Source organism: Oncorhynchus mykiss, chromosome 24 (genome assembly GCF_013265735.2).
Source record: "Oncorhynchus mykiss isolate Arlee chromosome 24, USDA_OmykA_1.1, whole genome shotgun sequence".
NCBI classification, from domain to species: domain Eukaryota; kingdom Metazoa; phylum Chordata; class Actinopteri; order Salmoniformes; family Salmonidae; genus Oncorhynchus; species Oncorhynchus mykiss.
Genome location: NC_048588.1, coordinates 200,473 through 223,996, shown reverse-complemented (window position 1 = coordinate 223,996; position 23,524 = coordinate 200,473). Strand labels below are relative to the sequence as shown.

General features: G+C 42.4%; 1 protein-coding gene across 1 annotated transcript in view; it reads left to right on the top strand.

Annotated features, from left to right (window-relative positions):
• Nucleotides 1–23,524, top strand: part of LOC110503512 (ATP-binding cassette sub-family G member 1) — a 60,240-nt gene that overhangs the window by 7,774 nt on the left and 28,942 nt on the right. The window contains exons 3-5 of the mRNA XM_021581856.2: nucleotides 17,103–17,220; nucleotides 17,700–17,832; nucleotides 18,273–18,323. Coding sequence (XP_021437531.1) covers nucleotides 17,103–17,220; nucleotides 17,700–17,832; nucleotides 18,273–18,323 — 302 coding nt within the window. The remainder of the gene's footprint in view (nucleotides 1–17,102; nucleotides 17,221–17,699; nucleotides 17,833–18,272; nucleotides 18,324–23,524) is intronic.

Sequence of the window (23,524 nt, the reverse complement as noted above, 5' to 3'; positions counted from 1 at the left end):
TGTAGTATTGATCTCCTTCCGGGAACCACCCCCCCCCCGGGGTAGACTATACTCTCTGTCGGCTCCCGAACGTAAGGCTCTCGAAGATTATTTGTCTGTAGCTCTTGACGCCGGTACCATAGTCCCCTCCTCCTCTCCCGCCGGAGCGGGGTTTTTTTTTGTCAAGAAGAAGGACGGGTCTCTGCGCCCCTGCATAGATTATCGAGGGCTGAATGACATAACAGTGAAGAATCGTTATCCGCTTCCTCTTATGTCTTCAGCCTTCGAGATCCTGCAGGGAGCCAGGTTTTTTACTAAGTTGGACCTTCGTAACGCTTACCATCTCGTGCGCATCAGGGAGGGGGACGAGTGGAAGACGGCGTTTAACACTCCGTTAGGGCACTTTGAATACCGGGTTCTTCCTTTCGGCCTCGCTAACGCTCCAGCTGTCTTTCAGGCATTAGTCAATGATGTCCTGAGAGACATGCTGAACATCTTTGTTTTCGTTTACCTTGACGATATCCTGATTTTTTCACCGTCACTCCAGATTCATGTTCAGCACGTTCGACGTGTCCTCCAGCGCCTTTTAGAGAATTGTCTTTTTGTGAAGGCTGAGAAGTGCACTTTTCATGCCTCCTCTGTCACATTTCTCGGTTCTGTTATTTCCGCTGAAGGCATTAAGATGGATCCCGCTAAGGTCCAAGCTGTCATTGATTGGCCCGTCCCTAAGTCACGCGTCGAGCTGCAGCGCTTTCTCGGCTTCGCGAACTTCTATCGTCGTTTCATCCGTAATTTCGGTCAGGTGGCAGCTCCTCTCACAGCCCTTACTTCTGTCAAGACGTGCTTTAAGTGGTCCGTTTCCGCCCAGGGAGCTTTTGATCTCCTCAAGAATCGTTTTACATCCGCTCCTATCCTTGTTACACCTGACGTCTCTAGACAGTTCGTTGTCGAGGTTGACGCGTCAGAGGTGGGCGTGGGAGCCATTCTTTCTCAGCGCTCCCTCTCTGACGACAAGGTCCACCCATGCGCGTATTTTTCTCATCGCCTGTCGCCGTCGGAACGTAACTATGATGTGGGTAACCGCGAACTGCTCGCCATCCGGTTAGCCCTAGGCGAATGGCGACAGTGGTTGGAGGGGGCGACCGTTCCTTTTGTCGTTTGGACTGACCATAGGAACCTTGAGTACATCCGTTCTGCCAAACGACTTAATGCGCGTCAGGCGCGTTGGGCGCTGTTTTTCGCTCGTTTCGAGTTCGTGATTTCTTATCGTCCGGGCTCTAAGAACACCAAGCCTGATGCTTTGTCTCGTCTCTTCAGTTCTTCAGTAGCCTCCACTGACCCCGAGGGGATTCTCCCTGAGGGGCGTGTTGTCGGGTTGACTGTCTGGGGAATTGAGAGGCAGGTAAAACAAGCGCTCACTCACATTCCGTCGCCGCGCGCTTGTCCTAGGAACCTTCTTTTCGTTCCCGTTCCTACTCGTCTGGCCGTTCTTCAGTGGGCTCACTCTGCCAAGTTAGCCGGCCACCCTGGCGTTCGGGGTACGCTTGCTTCCATTCGCCAGCGTTTTTGGTGGCCCACCCGGGAGCATGACACGCGTCGTTTCGTGGCTGCTTGTTCGGTCTGCGCGCAGACTAAGTCCGGTAACTCTCCTCCTGCCGGCCGTCTCAGGCCGCTTCCTATTCCCTCTCGACCGTGGTCTCACATCGCCTTAGATTTTGTCACCGGACTGCCTTCGTCAGCGGGGAAGACTGTTATTCTTACGGTTGTCGATAGGTTCTCTAAGGCGGCTCATTTCATTCCCCTTGCTAAGCTTCCTTCTGCTAAAGAGACGGCACAAATCATCATCGAGAATGTTTTCAGAATTCATGGCCTTCCGTCAGACGTCGTTTCGGACAGAGGTCCGCAATTCACGTCTCAATTTTGGAGGGAGTTTTGCCGTTTGATTGGGGCTTCCGTCAGTCTCTCTTCCGGCTTTCACCCCCAGTCTAACGGTCAAGCAGAACGGGCCAATCAGACTATTGGTCGCATCTTACGCAGTCTTTCTTTTCGTAACCCTGCGTCTTGGTCAGAACAGCTCCCCTGGGCAGAATACGCCCACAACTCGCTTCCTTCGTCTGCGACCGGGCTATCTCCTTTTCAGAGTAGCCTCGGGTACCAGCCTCCGCTGTTCTCATCTCAGTTCGCCGAGTCCAGCGTCCCCTCCGCTCAGGCTTTTGTCCAACGTTGCGAGCGCACCTGGAAGAGGGTCAGGTCTGCACTTTGCCGTTATAGGACGCAGACTGTGAGGGCTGCTAATAAGCGTAGAACTAAGAGTCCTAGATATTGTCGCGGTCAGAGAGTTTGGCTCTCCACTCAGAACCTTCCCCTTAAGACGGCTTCTCGCAAGTTGACCCCGCGGTTCATTGGTCCGTTCCGTATTTCTCGGGTCATTAATCCTGTCGCAGTTCGACTTCTTCTTCCGCGATACCTTCGTCGCGTCCACCCGGTCTTCCATGTCTCCTGCATCAAGCCCGTCCTTCGCGCCCCCGCTCGTCTTCCCCCCCCCCCCCCCCCATCCTTGTCGAGGGCGCACCCATCTACAGGGTCCGTAGAATTTTGGACATGCGTCCTCGGGGCCGTGGTCACCAGTACCTCGTAGATTGGGAGGGGTACGGTCCTGAGGAGAGGAGTTGGGTTCCCTCTCGGGACGTGCTGGACCGTGCGCTGATCGAGGATTTCCTCCGTTGCCGCCAGGTTTCCTCCTCGAGTGCGCCAGGAGGCGCTCGGTGAGTGGGGGGGTACTGTCATGTACTGTCATGTTGTGTCTTGTCTCTGTCCTTTCCCTTCACCCTGTCTCCCTCTGCTGGTCGTTGTTAGGTTACCTTTTCTCCCCCTCTTTCCCCCAGCTGTGCCTTGTCTCCTCCTAACCACCTCGTCACCCCTTTTCCCACCTGTTCCCTTTTTCCCTCTGATTAGTCCCCTATATCTCTCTCTGTTTTTGTTCCTGTCCTTGTCGGATTCTTGTTTGTTGTGTTTCATGCCTGAACCAGACTGTCGTCATGTTTGCTGTAACCTTGTCTTGTCCTGTCGGAATCTGCCGGTCCGTCTGAGCCTACCTATGTTTGGTAATTAAAGAAGCTCTGTTTAAGTTAATTCGCTTTTGGGTCCTCATTCACGCACCGTAACAAGGAGTGTGTAAACTTTTACTAGCAACTGTATAGCTAGAGACATTTTTACATGGATTCGCAGAGCTGCATGATGTTACGCAATGATTGTTATGTCTTGTGGATTATCATATATAAATGTGGATTTGCATATAGGCAGAAATAGCCACTAGATTGATTTTGCAAGGATCTTATTTTGAGGTTCAATGAAACTTGTAACATCTCGTGTTCAGATAACACATAACAAGTATCAGCTCCAGTTAGGGACCCCAAATCACTTTTTAGAGGAATAAACTGCCCGACAACACTCCATCCCACTGACCATTTTAAGAATCACCAACCATTATAAAAGTTGATTTGATGTTGAGAGGGCCGGAAGGCTATTGCTTCAAAGACGTGCCATCATACAAATTACTATAAACAAAGTAAGCTATTACTTGTTAGCCTTTGAATAGGCACATCCTTACTCCCTCTGGGTAAGTGATTACTCTCCCACAAGAGCTGAGAGAGAGAGAGAGTTGTTAGCAAGGTTGCTTTGCATTTGGAATTGGGTGCTGGTGGTAGTGTTTCTGGGAATCCGTGTTGACTCAACTGCACAGCTGGCTAGAAGCTCTGGCACGTTTTTACCGGAGGGGCCCTCCTCCCATCATAGCACGGCACTGTTGTCTTCATTAGCACTCTCCTTCTGGATGTTCATTGGCATGCAGACCTGCACCTTCTGTCTGTCTGTGCATCTGTCCGTCTGTTTAGGTCAGAGAAACATACAGACAACATTAAGATATAGAAGTGAAGAAAATACAAGCATGTAACCTAATCTAACATGTAACCTAATCATTAAAAGGCAGCCTTCAGTAAGATGCAGTGTATTCTACTTAAACAAAAAACACATCAACAATGAGCATGAAGGAAATGTAGATAATCTAAATTGAATTGACGTTTGATTCAGATGATGGGAACTTCTGTCTGACCTCATGGAATTGACCATTGTCCCTGCCAGGCTTTAGGTCTCAGCAACATTACAGCCTGTATTGTTCCTGCTTGACTGAAATGGAAACTGGGCCATCAAGCTATCCAGCAAATATTTGTAGTCAATACGAAAAGGAAACTGACTGTCTGTCTGTCTCTATCCCCTTCTCAAAGCTAAAAGTGGCAGTGGCAAAATCAGATTGGACAAATATATAGTATCAGAATTGTATGGTCTAGTTTCTTTGAATAGTCTGTGTGCTGTAGCATCATGTCTGTCATTTTCTCTCTCTCTCTCCCCTGGAGGGATTCAAGACTCTGTAGGATAATCTGCGATCTGTGCCTCTCATCCAAAAGGAATTTGCATCAGAATTGTTTGTGTCTCAATAACGGGGTCAGGGCCCACATTCACAAAGCACCTCAGAGTAGGAGTGCTGATCAAGGATCAGGTTCTCACGCTTATTCATTATGATTTAAAAGGCAAAACTGACCCTAGATGAGCACTCCTACTCTGAGATGCTTTGTGAATACTGGCCCAGATCTCTTTCTACATGAAAGATACATGAAGACTAAACCTGCTGTCAGAGGACATGGATGAAGACCTCCTCTCACTAAAAAGAGATGGTTGATGGTTTAACAAATTACTATTACCTACTTTAGAATCCTTTGGTACAAAAGAGTGTATTTTCATATTGAGAGTGAAATGACAATTGAAGAGTTTCATTCCAGAACACTATATATCCATTTTCAGAAATGTTGGTTAATTAGCTTTTATTGTTTAAATTAATTATTAAAGAGATTGGTGTGCTTTTCACTATCTAATCATGGCATGGGGCTGTTCAATGACATACATGTATTTGTTTAAAATATATCACTTGATGGTTTAATTTCAGAGAGACAAATGATGATGTTTTTTATTCAAAATTATACAGTTGAAGTCAGAAGTTTACATACACCTTAGCCAAATACATTTAAACTCAGTTTTTCACAATCCCTGACATTTAATCCTAATAAAGATTCCCTGTCTTTAGGTCAGTTAGGATCATCACTTTATTTGAAGAATGTGAAATGTCAGAATAATAGTGTAGAGAGTGATTCATTTCAGCTTTTATTTATTGCATCACATTCCCAGTGGGTCAGAAGTTTGTATACACTTAATTAGTATTTGGTAACATTGCCTTTAAATTGTTTAACTTGGGTCAAATGTTTTGGGTAGCCTTTCACAACCTTCCCACAATAAGTTGGGTGAATGTTGGCCCATTCCTCCTGACAGAGCTGGTGTAACTGAGTCAGGTTTGTGGGCCTCCTTGCTCGCACACGCTTTTTCAGTTCTTCCCACACATTTTCTATAGGATTGATGTCAGGGCTTTCTGATGGCCACTCCAATACCTTGACTTTGTTGTCCTTAAGCCATTTTGCTTCAACTTTGGAAGTATGCTTGGGGTCGTTGTCCATTTGGAAGATCCATTTGCGACCAAGCTTTAACTTCCTGACTGATGTCTTGAGATGTTGCTTCAATACATCCACATAATTTTCCGTCCTCATGCCATCTATTTTGTAAACTGCACCAGTCCCTTCAATACCCCCCACAATATGATGCTACCACCCCCGTGCTTCACTGTTGGGATGGTGTTCTTCGGCTTGCAAGCCTCCCCCTTTTTCCTCCAAACATAACGATGGTCATTATGGCCAAACAGTTATAATTTTGTTTCATCTGACCAGACGACATTTCTTTAAAAAGTACGATCTTTGTCCCCATGTGCAGTTGCAAACCGTAGCCTGGCTTTTTAATGGCGGTTTTGAGCAGTGGCTTCTTCCTTGCTGAGCGGCCTTTCAGGTTATGTCGATATAGGACTCGTTTTACTGTGGATATAGATGCTTTTGTACCTGTTTCCTCCAGCATCTTCACAAGGTCCTTTGCTGTTGTTCTGGGATTGATTTGCACTTTTTGCAACAAAGTATGTCCATTTCTAGGAGACGGTTTCCTTCCTGAGCAGTATGATGGCTGCGTGGTACCATGGTGTTTATACTTGCGTACTATTGTTTGTACAGATGAACGTGGTACCTTCAGGCGTTTGGAAATTGCTCCCAAGAATGAACCAGACTGGTGGAGGTCTACAATTTTTTTTCCCAGATCTTGGCTGATTTTCTTTTGATTTCCCCTTGATGTCAAGCAAAGAGGCACTGAGTTTGAAGGTTGGCCTTGAAATACATCCACAGGTACACCTCCAATTGACTCAAATTATGTCAAATAGCCTATCAGAAGCTTGACATCATTTTCTGGAATTTCCCAAACTGTTTAAAGGCACAGTCAACTTAGTGTGTGTAAACTTCTGACCCACTGGAATTGTGATACAGTCAGTTAGGTATAAGTGAAATACTCTGTAAACAATTGTTGGGAAAATTACTTGTGTCATGCACAAAGTAGATGTCCTAACCGACTTGCCAAAACTATAGTTTGTTAACAAGAAATTTGTGGAGTGGTTGAAAAATTAGTTTTAATGACTCCAACCTAAATGTAAGCTTCCGACTTCAATTTTACACAGTGAAATGTAACAAATAACTACATGTTTTATAAATAAATGTACAAATCAATATTTAAATTTGAAAAAATTATAATAATTAAGTTCTGTAATATGAGATCTGTGTATAAAACATTTAGATTTAAAATGTTTGTAATTTAGCAGGTGCTCTTATCCAGAGCGACTTACAGTAAGTGCACTCATCTTAAGATAGCTAGGTGAGACTACCACATATCACAGTCCACTAATTGAATCGAACATTAGGAACACCTGCTCTTTCCATGACATAGAGTGACCAGGTGAATCCATGTGAAATCTATGATCCCTTATTGATGTCACCTGTTAAATCCACTTTAATTTGTGAAGATGAAGGCGAGAAGACAGGTTAAAGAAGGATTTCCAGGCCTTGAGACAATTGAGACATGGATTGTGTACGTGTGCCATTCAGAGGTTGAATGGCAAGAAAACATATTTAAGTGCCTTTGAACAGGGTATGGTAGTAGGTTTGAGTGTGTCAAGAACTGCAACGCTGCTGGATTGTTCACGCTCAACAGTTTCCTGTGTGTGTATCAAGAATGGTCCACCGCCCAAAGGACATCCAGCCAACTGACACAAATGTGGAAAGCATTGGAGTCAACATGGGCCAGTATCCCTGTGGAATTCTTTTGACACCTTGTTGTCCATGCCCCAACGAATTGTGGCTGTTCTAAGGGCAAACGGGGTGCAACTCAATATTTGGAAAGTGTTCCTAACGTTTTGTACACTCTGTGTACACAGGATATGAACATTCCATTCCAGCTAAACAATACACTACCGGTCAAAAGTTTTTAGAACACCTACTCATTCAAGTGTTTTTCTTTGTTTTGACTATTTTCTATATTGTAGAATAATAGTGAAGACATCAAAACCATGAAATAACACATATGGAATCATGTAGTAACTAAAAAGTATTAAACAAATCAAAATATATTTTATATTTGAGATTTGCCAAATAGCCACTCTTTGCCTTGATGACAGCTTTGCCCCACACTCTGCATTCTCTCAACCAGCTTCAACTGGAATGCTTTTCTAAAAAGTATTGAAAGAGTTCCCACATATGCTGAGCACTTGTTGGCAGCTTTTCCTTCACTCTGCGGTCCAACTCATCCCAAACTATCTCAATTTGGTTGAGGTCGGGGGATTGTGGAGGCCAGGTCATCTGATGCAGCGCTCCATCACTCTCCTTCTTGGTCAAATAGCCTTTACAAAGCCTGGAGGTGTGTTGGCCCATTGTCCTGTTTGAAAACAAATGATACTCCCACTAAGCCCAAACCAGATGAGATGGCGTATCGTTGCAGAATGCTGTGGTAGCCATGCTGTTAAGTGTGCCTTGAATTCTAAATAAATCATAGACAGTGTCACTAACAAAGCACTCCCACACCATAACACCTCCTCTTCCATGCTGTATTGTGGGAAATATACATGCAGAGATCATCCACACATCTCCAATTTGGACTACAGACCAAAGGACACATTTCCACCGGTCTAATGTCTATTGCTCGTGTTTCTTGGCCCAGCAAGACTCTTCTTCTTTTTTTGTTTTTGTTGTTTTTGTTGTTTTTTGTTGTTGTTGAATTTTACCCCTTTTTCTCCCCAATTCCGTGGTATCCAATTGTTTTTAGTAGCTACTATCTACTATCGCCAGCTGGTGGCACAGCTGGCGCTGCAGTACAGCGCCCTTAACCACTGCGCCACCCGGGAGGCCTAAGACTCTTCTTCTTATTGGCATCCTTTAGTACTCATTTCTTTCCAGCAATTCGGCCATGAAGGATTGATTCACACAGTGTCCTCTGAACAGTTAATTGATGGGGTCAAATTGGGGTCATGACAGGGGCTGCACCAAATGTTTGATGTAATATAATAATTGATTATGCTTATCTTGTATTAATAGAAGGGGAGGGGCTATGGTACCTCTCCTCCACATGTATAGGGTCCTCGACTACAGATGAACAGTATGTATATTCATTATAAGGTTTTAAAATTGTTCACAGTGTTGTTCACAATTGTTCAAAGTCTCTGCATCTTATAAAGAAATGGTCTGAGAAATGTGTGAATTATTGCATGGGGTCTGTGAGAAAGCACTTCAAAGATAAACATAGAGCCCTGCAGGGGAGTAAAAGATATAAGAGGCTAGTCAGACATACTTTTATAAATCAAGTTGGGGGGGTGGACATTTACTACGGAGGCTTTAGAAAACAATGGAACTATTGTATCTCTCTTGCAAGTTGGTATAGCTTTTTATGCATGAGCTTGGTCGGATGAGTAACAGGTAATGACGTATGCAGTTACATCACTAGGGCTGGACTTCGGGCTTAATACAATTTGGGACTTACTTGGGACGTCCTATGGGGCAGAACTCAGGAGAGACATCATTGTATGTGCGATGTTTGATCTTTGACTTCTGTGTACAGCTGTATTTTGATTAAAATTGTTATGATTTATAAGTGCACATTTTGAGTGTTCCTTATTTGTTATGTAAATTAAACGGAGCACAGAAAATACAGAACCAACATGATGTTGAGATGTGTCTGTTGAACTCTGTGAAGCATTTATTTGGTTTGCAATTTCTGAGGCTGTCACGCCCTGATCTGTTTCACCTGTCCTTGTGATTGTCTCCACCCCCTCCAGATTCCGCTTATTTTCCCCAGTGTATTTATCCCTGTGTTTCCTGTCTCTTTGTGCCAGTTCGTCTTGTCCATTCCTGTGGCAGTCCTCATGACAGCCAGTTTCATCATAGCGCTTGATGGTTTTTGAGACTGCACTTGAAGAAACTTTAAAAGTTCTTAAAGTAATGATGGACTGTTGTTTCTCTTTTCTTATTTGAGCTGTTCTTACCATAATACGGACTTGGTCTTTTACCAAATAGGGCTATCTTCTGTATATCCCACCTACATTGTCACAACACAACTGATTGGATCAAACGCATTAAGAAGGAAAGAGATTCCACAAACTAGTTTTTAAGAAGGCACACCTGTTAATTGAAATGCATTCCAGGTGACTACCTTATGAAGCTGGTTGAGAGAATGCCCAGAGTGTGCAAAGCTGTCATCATGTCAAAGTGTGGCTATTTGAAGAATCTCAAATATAAAATATATTTTGATTGGTTTAACACTTGTTTGGTTACTACATGATTCCTTATGTGTTATTTCATAGTTTTGATGTCTTCACTATTATTCTACAATGTAGAAAATAGTCAAAATGAAGAAAACCCCTTGAATGAGTAGGTTTGTCCAAACTTTGGCCTTGTACTGTATATTTTTCATAGCTAAACAGGTGGAGCTCAAAACGGGTGGGGCTCTGCCCTGAATGACGCGTCTATATAAGCCTAGGCTCGGAAGAAATAGATACCAATTAAGCCCTCTTGTTTGTAAAGTGAAATTAAAATTAAATAATTGTAGAAATATTTTACTCGACTAGTGTAGGTTTTCTCCATCTGTTGATGAGCAACACTTGCAGGACAAGTTATATATTTGTTATATATTTTCAGCACCAGACGCTGTTCACCTCCTATTGACTGTGCTGCGGCTGCATCTTTACGTTTCAGCACCACAAAATTGTCTGCTTCCCGTGTAACAGGGTTATATTGGTGATTCCCCATGCCACTTTATTGTTAAGCCAATGGGTTTTTGGTTTTAGTTTTGTCTTGTCTTCACCTACTCAATATGGCATCTTATTGGCTGGTTTGCGTAGCTTGCTAACGAGGGAGGATGTTTCAGTTAGAATCGTCCCAGTGAACAAGTACCAAACCAGCGGTAAGTTGTTGGTTGCAAAGCACTGTACGTCAAAAGTGATTTTTGTACTCCCAAGTGATGACTTAAATGTAAAATTGTATATCAATTTGTTTGTAAATGTTATTCGAACATCACACATAAAATGCAATGTTTTTTGGAGAATATTTGTTGTGCATTTTGTTGTAAAGAATTCCGGCTAATACTAGCTAGCAACTTACTGTGTCTGGTGGAGGTGTTAATATATTTTGTACAGTGCGTGAGTGCAGAGTTGGATGGTGAGCCGTGTATTGCATGACGTGCAATTTTGTGCTGTTCCTATCAGGTACATTGTTAAAGATATTATATTGTATATTGTAATTGTATTATTTTGGTAACTACATCCCCAGTGAACAAGCACCAAACCAGCGTGCGTGAGTGCAGAGTTGGATGGTGAGCTGTGCATTGCATGACGTGCAATTTTGTACTGTTCCTATCAGAATAAAGCTCCATGACTGGTGCTACAAGTTGGAGTTCGTGCCAATGGTTGATTGTACACAACGCAAGAAGAGTACTGTTACACCTGCTTTATTAGTTGACTGTCTCCTGCATTCTCTCTCCACATGTTTTTTTTCTTCTTTTTTTTCCACCTTTATTTAACCACGTAGGCAAGTTGAGAACAAGTTCTCATTTACAATTGCGACCTGGCCAAGATAAAGCAAAGCAGTTCGACACATACAACGACACAGAGTTACACATGGAGTAAAACAAACATACAGTCAATAGTACAGTATAAACAAGTCTATATACGATGTGAGCAAATGAGGTGAGATAAGGGAGGTGAAGGCAAAAAAGGCCATGGTGGCAAAGTAAATACAGTGCCTTGCGAAAGTATTCGGCCCCCTTGAACTTTGCGACCTTTTGCCACATTTCAGGCTTCAAACATAAAGATATAAAACTGTATTTTTTTGTGAAGAATCAACAACAAGTGGGACACAATCATGAAGTGGAACGACATTTATTGGATATTTCAAACTTTTTTAACAAATCAAAAACTGAAAAATTGGGCGTGCAAAATTATTCAGCCCCTTTACTTTCAGTGCAGCAAACTCTCTCCAGCAGTTCAGTGAGGATCTCTGAATGATCCAATGTTGACCTAAATGACTAATGATGATAAATACAATCCACCTGTGTGTAATCAAGTCTCCGTATAAATGCACCTGCACTGTGATAGTCTCAGAGGTCCGTCAAAAGCGCAGAGAACATCATGAAGAACAAGGAACACACCAGGCAGGTCCGAGATACTGTTGTGAAGAAGTTTAAAGCCGGATTTGGATACAAAAAGATTTCCCAAGCTTTAAACATCCCAAGGAGCACTGTGCAAGCGATAATATTGAAATGGAAGGAGTATCAGACCACTGCAAATCTACCAAGACCTGGCCGTCCCTCTAAACTTTCAGCTCATACAAGGAGAAGACTGATCAGAGATGCAGCCAAGAGGCCCATGATCACTCTGGATGAACTGCAGAGATCTACAGCTGAGGTGGGAGACTCTGTCCATAGGACAACAATCAGTCGTATATTGCACAAATCTGGCCTTTATGGAAGAGTGGCAAGAAGAAAGCCATTTCTTAAAGATATCCATAAAAAGTTTGCCACAAGCCACCTGGGAGACACACCAAACATGTGGAAGAAGGTGCTCTGGTCAGATGAAAACAATGCAAAACGTTATGTTTGGCGTAAAAGCAACACAGCTCATCACGCTGAACACACCATCCCCACTGTCAAACATGGTGGTGGCAGCATCATGGTTTGGGCCTGCTTTTCTTCAGCAGGGATAGGGAAGATGGTTAAATTGATGGGAAGATGGATGGAGCCAAATACAGGACCATTCTGGAAGAGAACCTGATGGAGTCTGCAAAAGACCTGAGATTGGGACGGAGATTTGTCTTCCAACAAGACAATGATCCAAAACATAAAGCAAAATCTACAATGGAATGGTTCAAAAATAAACATATCCAGGTGTTAGAATGGCCAAGTCAAAGTCCAGACCTGAATCCAATCGAGAATCTGTGGAAAGAACTGAAAACTGCTGTTCACAAATGCTCTCCATCCAACCTCACTGAGCTCGAGCTGTTTTGCAAGGAGGAATGGGAAAAGATTTCAGTCTCTCGATGTGCAAAACTGATAGAGACATACCCCAAGCGACTTACAGCTGTAATCGCAGCAAAAGGTGGCGCTACAAAGTATTAACTTAAGGGGGCTGAATAATTTTGCACGCCCAATTTTTCAGTTTTTGATTTGTTAAAAAAGTTTGAAATATCCAATAAATGTCGTTCCACTTCATGATTGTGTCCCACTTGTTGTTGATTCTTCACAAAAAAATACAGTTTTATATCTTTATGTTTGAAGCCTGAAATGTGGCAAAAGGTCGCAAAGTTCAAGGGGGCTGAATACTTTCGCAAGGCACTGTCCAATATAGCAAATAAAACACTGGAATGGTAGATTTGCAATGGAAGAATGTGCAAAGTAGAAATAAAAATAATGGGGTGCAAAGGAGCAAAATAAATAAATAAATTAAATACAGTAGGGAAAGAGGTAGTTGTTTGGGCTAAATTATAGGTGGGCTATGTACAGGTGCAGTAATCTGTGAGCTGCTCTGACATTTGGTGCTTAAAGCTAGTGAGGGAGATAAGTGTTTCCAGTTTCAGAGATTTTTGTAGTTCGTTCCAGTCATTGGCAGCAGAGAACTGGAAGGAGAGGCGACCAAAGAAAGAATTGGTTTTGGGGGTGACTAGAGAGATATACCTGCTGTAGCGTGTGCTACAGGTGGGAGATGCTATGGTGACCAGCGAGCTGAGATAATGGGGGACTTTACCTAGCAGGGTCTTGTAGATGACATGGAGCCAGTGGGTTTGGCGATGAGTATGAAGCGAGGGCCAGCCAACGAGAGCATACAGGTCGCAATGGTGGGTAGTATATGGGGCTTTGGTGACAAAACGGATTGCACTGTGATAGACTGCATCCAATTTGTTGAGTAGGGTATTGGAGGCTATTTTGTAAATGACATCGCCAAAGTCGAGGATTGGTAGGATGGTCAGTTTTACAAGGGTATGTTTGGCAGCATGAGTGAAGGATGCTTTGTTGCGAAATAGGAAGCCAATTCTAGATTTAACTTTGGATTGGAGATGTTTGATATGGGTCTGGAAGGAGAGTTTACAGTCTAACCAGACACCTAAGTATTTGTAGTTGTACACGTATTCTAAGTCAGAGCCGTCCAGAGTAGTGATGTTGGACAGGCGGGTAGGTGCAGATAGCGATCGGTTGAAGAGCATGCATTTAGTTTTACTTGTATTTAAGAGCAATTGGAGGCCACGGAAGGAGAGTTGTATGGCATTGAAGCTTGCCTGGAGGGTTGTTAACACAGTGTCCAAAGAATTATAAGTATACAGAATGGTGTCGTCTGCGTAGAGGTGGATCAGAGACTCACCAGCAGCAAGAGCGACCTCATTGATGTATACAGAGAAGAGAGTCGGTCCAAGAATTGAACCCTGTGGCACCCCCATAGAGACTGCCAGAGGTCCGGACAGCAGACCCTCCGATTTGACACACTGAACTCTATCAGAGAAGTAGTTGGTGAATTAAGTGAATTAAGTTCAAATGTAACTTTTTGCATTATTTAGGTAGGGTAACTTCCTTTTTGGGTCATTGCATTTGGGAGTATTTGCATCTCGAGTCTGAGATTATTTTGTTATTATTATTTATTTTTTATGAAAAAATATTAATAATTCATTTGGGGTTAATAATATTGCTGGTGGGCCAGATTTGGCGCCAGTTGGGGAACCCTGATTTATAATATGCGTATGATAAATATTACCCCACTACACAGGAACACCCGTGCTAAACTAGAATCGGTTCTGTTCCTTTATTATTTATTTTATTAAATTTTTTATCTACTTCTACATCCTACTGTCACTTTGAATTGTGTCCTAACTTTGTTGATCTGCTACTACATATATGCATTTAATATTTTGTTATGAGTAACACATAACTTTTGGTAACAAACAACATTTTCTACCTTCTTTCGATGGTAAAGACCGCTTTCGGAGAACTGTTATGAGACAGGAAAGGACTGACAATGAACTGTAGATTGTGTTTATTGAGTAGGCCTAACTTAGTACATTCAATTAAAGAAATGTAAAAGTTTCATGGACTTTTAATCAAATCCCGGCTGACTGTTTCTTTGCTCTAGAAATATAATTTCTCTAAGTTAGTGGAATGGCTCTTAGTTTTATGACTCATCTTGGTCTCGTCCAATTTCAAGAATCACAGAGTGAACACTGGGTGTTTGTGCCTTATAAGCTGAGCAGCGAAGGGAGACATCGGGTGATCATCCTCCTTGGCTGCTCTCCATCTCCTTCCTGGCATTAGTCTTTCTCAGGAAGAGAAGGGGAGGGGAAGCCCTCCTCTCTCATCCTTCCTCAGCATCACCAACACAAACAGAAACACTTGGAGTACTGCGGCAGTAGGTATGCCCGCCACGTGTTTTTCCTTTTAAACCCCTTCACAGCTTTCTCTGGCCTCCCTCCCTCGTGCTCACCTCTCTTGCTCCCTCATCATCTCCCCTCTGTTTTTTGCAGCTGCTCACTGATGCAGATGGACATGCATTAAGACCATTAAGACCATCTTTAGTTTTCCCCACACACATCTGAAATATATATTTGGACCATACAGGTCAGTTGAAAAGCACTTAATGCAACTTTATTGACCTAATTTTAACTTCCGGGGAGTATGTATTAAGACGAATCCAACCCACTTAATTAGCTGCCCACCCTAAAACCTGTCGAACCAAATTGTTGAACTCATATTAAATGGGTTGTACATACTTCTTATCTTATTCCAAAGCTCAGATTTAATGCAGAGTGTGTGATTTCGACCTTTCTGTATAGCCTACTCTGTCATTATTTTGCCAAAGGGTATTTCAGTGAATGCAACCAATTCAATGAACCGTGATTAATCCTGATTAAGTCTTTGCAGAATTTGGTTACCTGCTTTGTTTTTACCAGGTTTGTTTGAAAAACATTTTGGTCCGTTTTTGTCCGATACCATGCAGATATGGACACCGACAACTGTGACGTTTCATGGGGTCATGCTTTGGACTCGAATAATTGAAAGGAATTGATTTTGTAAATTTCATGATATTTGTTTACCTCCAACTCCCTTTCCGAGTAGGATAGATCGATGGAACTTGAATTTGTTTCTCACATGTTTGTTCAGTTCTCTTTCTGTAACATGCTGACAGTTGTCACGACTCAAACCATGTTAGCCTGCTGAGCTAAAGACTAAGCATTAGCTTTAGTCTCAGACAAAATGTTACTCATCACATGAGTATAGTGAACCAGGGTTTGGATATATATTTGCTTGTCTGTTGAAGGATGTAGCTACCATTTATAGTGGGATTCAACACCAACTAGGCATACAGTAACAGTCAAAAGTTTGGACACATCTACTCATTCAAGGGTTTTTCTTTATTTTAAAAATGTTCTACATTGTAGAATAATAGTGAAGACATCAAAACTATGAAATAAGTGTGCAAAGCTGTCATCAAGACAAAGGGAGGCTACTTTTAAGAATCTCAAATATAAAATATATTTTAATTTGTTTAATACTTTTTTGTTACTACATTATTCCATATGTGTTATTTCATAGCGTTGATGTCTTCACTATTAAAAAAAATAAAAATAAAGAAAAACCGTCAAGTGAACAAGTTATGAACATGCCCTTCGTGAACCAGTCAATTACTGTCTATGCACACACTGCATGGCTTACGTGTCCTCACAAGGGAGAGGTTACTAAAGTGCATCCTCTCCTCCTAGCAGGTGACACTAGGTTCCATTAAAAGAGGACAGAAAAGGTCAGAGGTATTTGTGTATCGCTCTGAAGGATTATAACAGAAAATCCAATTAAACTGGTAGCCACCGCAATCAACTGGATTAGCGTTCAGCTAGCTGTGTCCATTAGGTGAATAGCAGGTTACTATAGGCCATTCCATTCCCGGCTAGGGGATGATTTCATTTACATTTTATTTACAGCTTTAGCATATATGATTGATTTAGAGTGAGGCAATGTTTCTCAACTCTAGTACTGAGACCTTGGCCACTGGGTTACACATTTTTGTTCTAGCTCAGCACTAACAATGATCCGGTGGGGATCTAAATAATCAAGGTCTTGAATCGGGTGTGCTAGTGCTGGGCTAGAACAACAATGTGTTCACCGTTGACACAAATAGGCTGTTCAAACAGAATAGATAAACAGCTCATGTAAAAATTGAATGAATTCTAAAACATAAGAGAATAACTTCATTTATAAAGCATATTTTATAAATGCAGCAAAATGCTTCACAAAAAGCACCCCAAAAAACGTTACTCCCACAGTGTGGGTTGATTTGAATCACACCATGAGCATGTTTGGGTGGGAACCCTTCTAATACCAAGCATGTTCTGTGGTCTGAAATGTGAGCATGAGGAGATTACAATGTAATATACACCCACCCAGATAGGTGCATTCACTTAGAAAACACAAAATACAAATATGCCCTTTTAACCCGAAACACAGAGGGTTTTATTCGAGGAGGAGGGAAAACAGACAGATTTAAGCAGGTACTGTGTGAAGTTGAAAGCCTGAAGTGCCATTGTGAGGCTGATTGAGGGTTTTATATGGTTCTGCTTTCTTTTGTACCCGGCTTTCAGGTTACAAGACCCTGCTGAAAGGGATCTCTGGGAAATTTACCAGCGGCTGCCTGGTGGCCATCATGGGTCCCTCAGGAGCTGGGAAATCTACGCTGATGAATATTCTGTCCGGCTATAGGTGAGCCACAGGCCTGACACTTAACACCCAATAGGTGTAAAGGTCGCTGATAGATGAGTAACTTACAAGAATCACGCCACACCTACAGTTCTGGGCATTAAAAAGTTGTCATTACAAAAAGCCTTGCTGCAGCTTGGTGTTTACCTTGATGTGACTCTCGCAGGGTGACGCCAAGCGGCACGTTCATTCGCAATAATTTAACATTGACCCATGTCATGAAATACATTTTTGAGAATGATTACTATATGTCTTTTTGTATATATTCCATTTTTATTTTATGTTTATGTTTTCATGTTTGAACCTGTTAGTCCTCTTCCAATCGATGACCACTTGGGAAATACGTGTTGTTCATGTTGTTTACGTTACTCTCTGTTCTCTGTTGTTTCTATTTCTATTGTTCACTTCTCTTTTAAACACAGATATAAATCAAGTCTATCATATGGATCAAATGCATAACCCAGGTTGCCCTCTGTCTGTAGGGAAACGGGGATGAAGGGGGAGATCTTGATCAATGGACAGCCTCGTGACCTGCGTTCTTTCAGGAAGGTCTCGTGCTACATCATGCAGGACGACATGCTTCTGCCTCACCTCACAGTACAGGAGGCCATGATGGTAATTTTTTTACATTTTATTTAACCTTTATTTATCCAGGAAGTCCCATTGAAGTCAGAATACCTATTTTACAAAGGAGACCTGGCCAAGAGGGCAAGTCAATAGATCAAACACATTACAGTGCATACACAATGGAAATTTATGCTCCGGAAGTAAACAATAAGTTAAAAGGGTGGAACATTTAGAACGCTGCAGATAGAAATGCTATGTATTAGAGGCATCAGAATTCCTTATTCCACATTGTCTTTTCTAAGCAATGCATTTATATGTAACATTGTGTACTCCTAAACTTGGGCTTTCTTTTCATTAATAAGATACACCTTCTCTACATGGTTGCTTCTGAGACATGAAAGATTGCATGCACCTGCACACGTAGACTTTGTTTCTCTTATTTGGGACGCAGCCAAAGTGTGAACTAAATCTTCCTCTCTCTCTCCTAGGTGTCTGCTAATCTGAAACTCCAGGAAAAGGATGAGGGCAAGAGAGACATGGTAAGAGAGTTGTATGGGAACGGCTTCAGAATCCTCCCTCACCTTAATCTCCTGCATGTTTCCTGATCCTCAAACTGGAAACTAGGACCAGTTACTATTTCAGCACTGGAGTGTTGCCCTAGTGCAGTCAGTACTGGCTTTAAACAGGCTGGAATGGATGTAAAGTGATATGATGAGTGCTACTAACCACTGATACAGGGTCAGATATTATGCCCTTATGCTTAAACGGATTCTTTGGGATTTTGGCAATGAAGCCCTTTATCTACTTCCCCAGAGCCAGATGAACTATTTTTATGTCTCTTTGACTCCTTGCTGTCCCCAGTCCACCTGGCCGTGCTGCTGCTCCAGTTTCAACTGTTCTGCCTGCGGCTATGAAATCCTGACCTGTTTACCGGACATGCTACCTGTCCCAGACCTGCTGTTTTCAACTCTCTAGAGACAGCAGGAGCGGTAGAGATACTCTGAATGATCGGCTATGAAAAGCCTACTTACATTTACTCCTGAGGTGGCTGACCTGTTGCACCCTCGACATCCACTGTGATTATTATTATTTGACCCTGCTGGTAACCTATGAACATTTGAACATCTTGGCCATGTTCTGTTATAATCTCCACCTGGCACAGCCAGAAGAGGACTGGCCACCCCTCATAGTCTGGTTCCTCTCTAGGTTTCGTCCTAGGTTCTAGCCTTTCTAGGGAGTTTTTCCTAGCCACCGTGTTTCTACACCTGCATTGCTTGCTGTTTGGGGTTTTAGGCTGAGTTTCTGTACAGCACTTTGAGATATCAGCTGATGTAAGAAGGGCTTTATAAATACATTTGATTTGATTTGATTTGTCCCATATGAAGGACATTAGAGGTAGTTTCTCTAGCCAATGCTAACTAGCGTTAGCACAATGAGTGGAAGTCTATGGGTATATGCTAGCTAGCATGCTAGTAAATACCATAGACTTCAAGCCATTGGGCTAACGCCAGTTAGCATTGGCTTGCAAAACTACCTCTAACTTCCTTCCTACTGGACACAGAGACATAAAAATAGTATCCACTAGTTCATCTGACTCTGGGCAGTAGAGAAAGGGCCTCATTGCCAAAATCCTGAAGTATTCCTTTAAGGTTTGCAATAAGGGTTGGGTATCTGACCCTAGATCTGTGATTAATGTAGACATACGTATATGTTAAGTTGCTGAGAGGAAGGGATGTGGTTACAATGCTTTTGCAAAGTATTCAGACCCCTTGACTTTTTCCACATTTTATGTTACAGTCTTATTCTAAAATGGCTTAAATTGTTTTTTTGCCCTCATCTATCTACACACAATAGCACATAATAACCAATCAAAAGCAGGTTATAATTATTTTTTCAAAAATAAAAGATGGAAATATCACATTTACATAAGTATTCAGACCCTTTAATCAGTACCTTGTTGAAGCACTTTTGGCAGCGATTACAGCCTCGAGTCTTCTTGGGTTTGATGCTACAAACTTTGCACACTTGTATTTGGGTAGTTTCTCCAATTCTTCTCTGCAGATCCTCTCAGGCTCTGTCAGGTTGGATGGGGAGCATCACTGCACAGCCCGAACATTTTTTAGTTCTCTCCAGAGATGTTCGATTGGGTTCATGTTCGGGCTCTGGCTGGGCCATTCAGAGACTTGTCCCGAAGCCACTCCTGCGTTGTGGTGATTTTTCTTTATTATCAAATGAGCAGACAAATTTATCACAAGTCACAATTCTACTTAAACTAAATATTTATTCACTTATTAATAAGGAAAGCAGGTCACACCACACACACAAGTGAATGATTTGAGTGCTCTGCAATAACGAGGCTAGTCAACACAACACTCTTGACTGTTGGGTTGAGAGCCCCAACACAAAGAATACCAAGATCTTTTATATGGCAAAGATCAAATCAAACTTTATTTATTTTGAATTTTAAATAAAAAAAAAAATGTAAAAAAAATTATTTATAACAAAAAACACAAGGAAGGGGTAACATTAAAGTATTAGAACATGAAGGACAAACAAGACGCTTTGTTACATGTACAGTGCCTTGCGAAAGTATTCGGCCCCCTTGAACTTTGCGACCTTTTGCCCCATTTCAGGCTTCAAACATAAAGATATAAAATTGTATTTTTTTGTGAAGAATCAACAACAAGTGGGACACAATCATGAAGTGGAACGACATTTATTGGATATTTCAAACTTTTTTAACAAATCAAAAACTGAAAAATTGGGCGTGCAAAATTATTCAGCCCCTTTACTTTCAGTGCAGCAAACTCTGTCCAGAAGTTCAGTGAGGATCTCTGAATGATCCAATGTTGACCTAAATGACTAATGATGATAAGTACAATCCACCTGTGTGTAATCAAGTCTCCGTATAAATGCACCTGCACTGTGATAGTCTCAGAGGTCCGTTAAAAGCGCAGAGAGCATCATGAAGAACAAGGAACACACCAGGCAGGTCCGAGATACTGTTGTGAAGAAGTTTAAAGCCGGATTTGGATACAAAAAGATTTCCCAAGCTTTAAACATCCCAAGGAGCACTGTGCAAGCGATAATATTGAAATGGAAGGAGTATCAGACCACTGCAAATCTACCAAGACCTGGCCGTCCCTCTAAACTTTCAGCTCATACAAGGAGAAGACTGATCAGAGATGCAGCCAAGAGGCCCATGATCACTCTGGATGAACTGCAGAGATCTACAGCTGAGGTGGGAGACTCTGTCCATAGGACAACAATCAGTCGTATATTGCACAAATCTGGCCTTTATGGAAGAGTGGCAAGAAGAAAGCCATTTCTTAAAGATATCCATAAAAAGTTTGCCACAAGCCACCTGGGAGACACACCAAACATGTGGAAGAAGGTGCTCTGGTCAGATGAAACCAAAATTGAACTTTTTGGCAACAATGCAAAACGTTATGTTTGGCGTAAAAGCAACACAGCTCATCACGCTGAACACACCATCCCCACTGTCAAACATGGTGGTGGCAGCATCATGGTTTGGGCCTGCTTTTCTTCAGCAGGGATAGGGAAGATGGTTAAATTGATGGGAAGATGGATGGAGCCAAATACAGGACCATTCTGGAAGAGAACCTGATGGAGTCTGCAAAAGACCTGAGATTGGGAGATTTGTCTTCCAACAAGACAATGATCCAAAACATAAAGCAAAATCTACAATGGAATGGTTCAAAAATAAACATATCCAGGTGTTAGAATGGCCAAGTCAAAGTCCAGACCTGAATCCAATCGAGAATCTGTGGAAAGAACTGAAAACTGCTGTTCACAAATGCTCTCCATCCAACCTCACCTTGCTCGAGCAAGGAGGAATGGCAAAAAATTTCAGTCTCTCGATGTGCAAAACTGATAGAGACATACCCCAAGCGACTTACAGCTGTAATCGCAGCAAAAGGTGGCGCTACAAAGTATTAACTTAAGGGGGCTGAATAATTTTGCACGCCCAATTTTTCAGTTTTTGATTTGTTAAAAAAGTTTGAAATATCCAATAAATGTCGTTCCACTTCATGATTGTGTCCCACTTGTTGTTGATTCTTCACAAAAAAATACAGTTTTATATCTTTATGTTTGAAGCCTGAAATGTGGCAAAAGGTCGCAAAGTTCAATAGGGCCGAATACTTTCGCAAGGCACTGTATCAATCTTTCCACAACAGAGCCATCCTTATGTGTGAGGGTGCGTGTGCATGATAGTGATATAAAATATATGTCATAGCTTCCTTTTTCATGATCACAATTTTGTGAAACCCGAACCCTCCAAGATCCCCCCACAGTTCCCCAATAGCTGTCCCTCAACCATTCGAGATCCCTCCCTCAGCCCCCCCCCCTTGGAAAAAATGTAATACAATGAATTCCATTCCCCACCCCCAAGAACCCCCCAATGCACCAACAACCAAGCTATTTAACTAAAGAGAAAAAAGGAAAAGACAGAAGAAATTAGCAAACAACAATGCAAAAAAATACAAATAAAAAATGTATACATTTAAAACAAAGGACATCAAGGACAACTGAAATCGTAACAGCAGGCCCTGCTTTATATGTTTGTGTGCATGTCTGGCACTATTACATCTATGTGTGTGTTCTTGTATGTGTTTATTTGAATGAGAGTGTGTGTATATGCGTGTGTACAAACACTTGCACCTGCATGTGACAAACTTTATTTGTCACATGCGCCGAATACAACAAGTGTAGATCTTACCGTGAAACGCTTACAAGCCCTTAACCAAAAGTGCAGTTCAATAAAGAGTTATTTACCAAATAAACTAAAGTAAAAAATGATAAAAATAACACAATAAAATAACAATAACGAGGCTATATACAAGGGGTACTGATATCGAGTCAATGTGCGGGGGTACAGGTTAGTCGAGGTAATTTGTACTTGTATGGTAGGGGTGAAGTAACTATGCATAGATAATAAACAGCAAGTAGCTGCAGTGTACAAAACACATGGGGGGGGGGGGGGGGGGGACAATGTAAATAGTCCAGTGGCCATTTGATTAATTGTTCAGCAGTCTTATGGCTTGGGGGTAGAAGCTGTTAAGGAGACGTTTGATCCTAGACTTGGTGCTCCGCTACCACTTGCCCTATGGTAGAAGAGAAAACAGTTTATGGCGGGTGACTGGAGTCTCTGAAAATTTGTTGGGCTTTCCTCTGACACCGTCTAGTATACATGTATAGGTCCTGGATGGCAGGCAGCTTGGCCCCAGTGATGTACTGGGCCATACGGTCTACCCTCTAGCGCCTTGCGGTCAGATACCGAGCAGTTGCCATACCAGGCAGTGCTGCAACCGGTCAGGATGCTCTCGATGGTGCAGCTGTAGAACTTTTTGAGGATCTGGGGACCCATGCCAAATATTCTCTTGAGGGGGAAAAGGTGTTGTCATGACCTCTTCATGACTGTCTTGGTTTGTTAGGACCATGATAGTTTGTTTGTGATGTGGGCACTCTCAACCCACTCCACTACAGCCCCATCGATGTTAATGGGGGCCTGTTCAACCCGCCTTTTCCTGTAGTCCACAATCAGCTCCTTTGTCTTGCTCACATTGAGGGAGAGGTTGTTGTCCTGGCCTCCTCCCTATAGGCTGTCTCATCGTTGTCGGTGATCAGATACTGTTGTGTTGTCAGTAAACTTAATGATGGTGTTGGAGTCGTGTTTGGTCACACAGTCGTGGGTGAACAGGGAGGACAGGAGGGGACT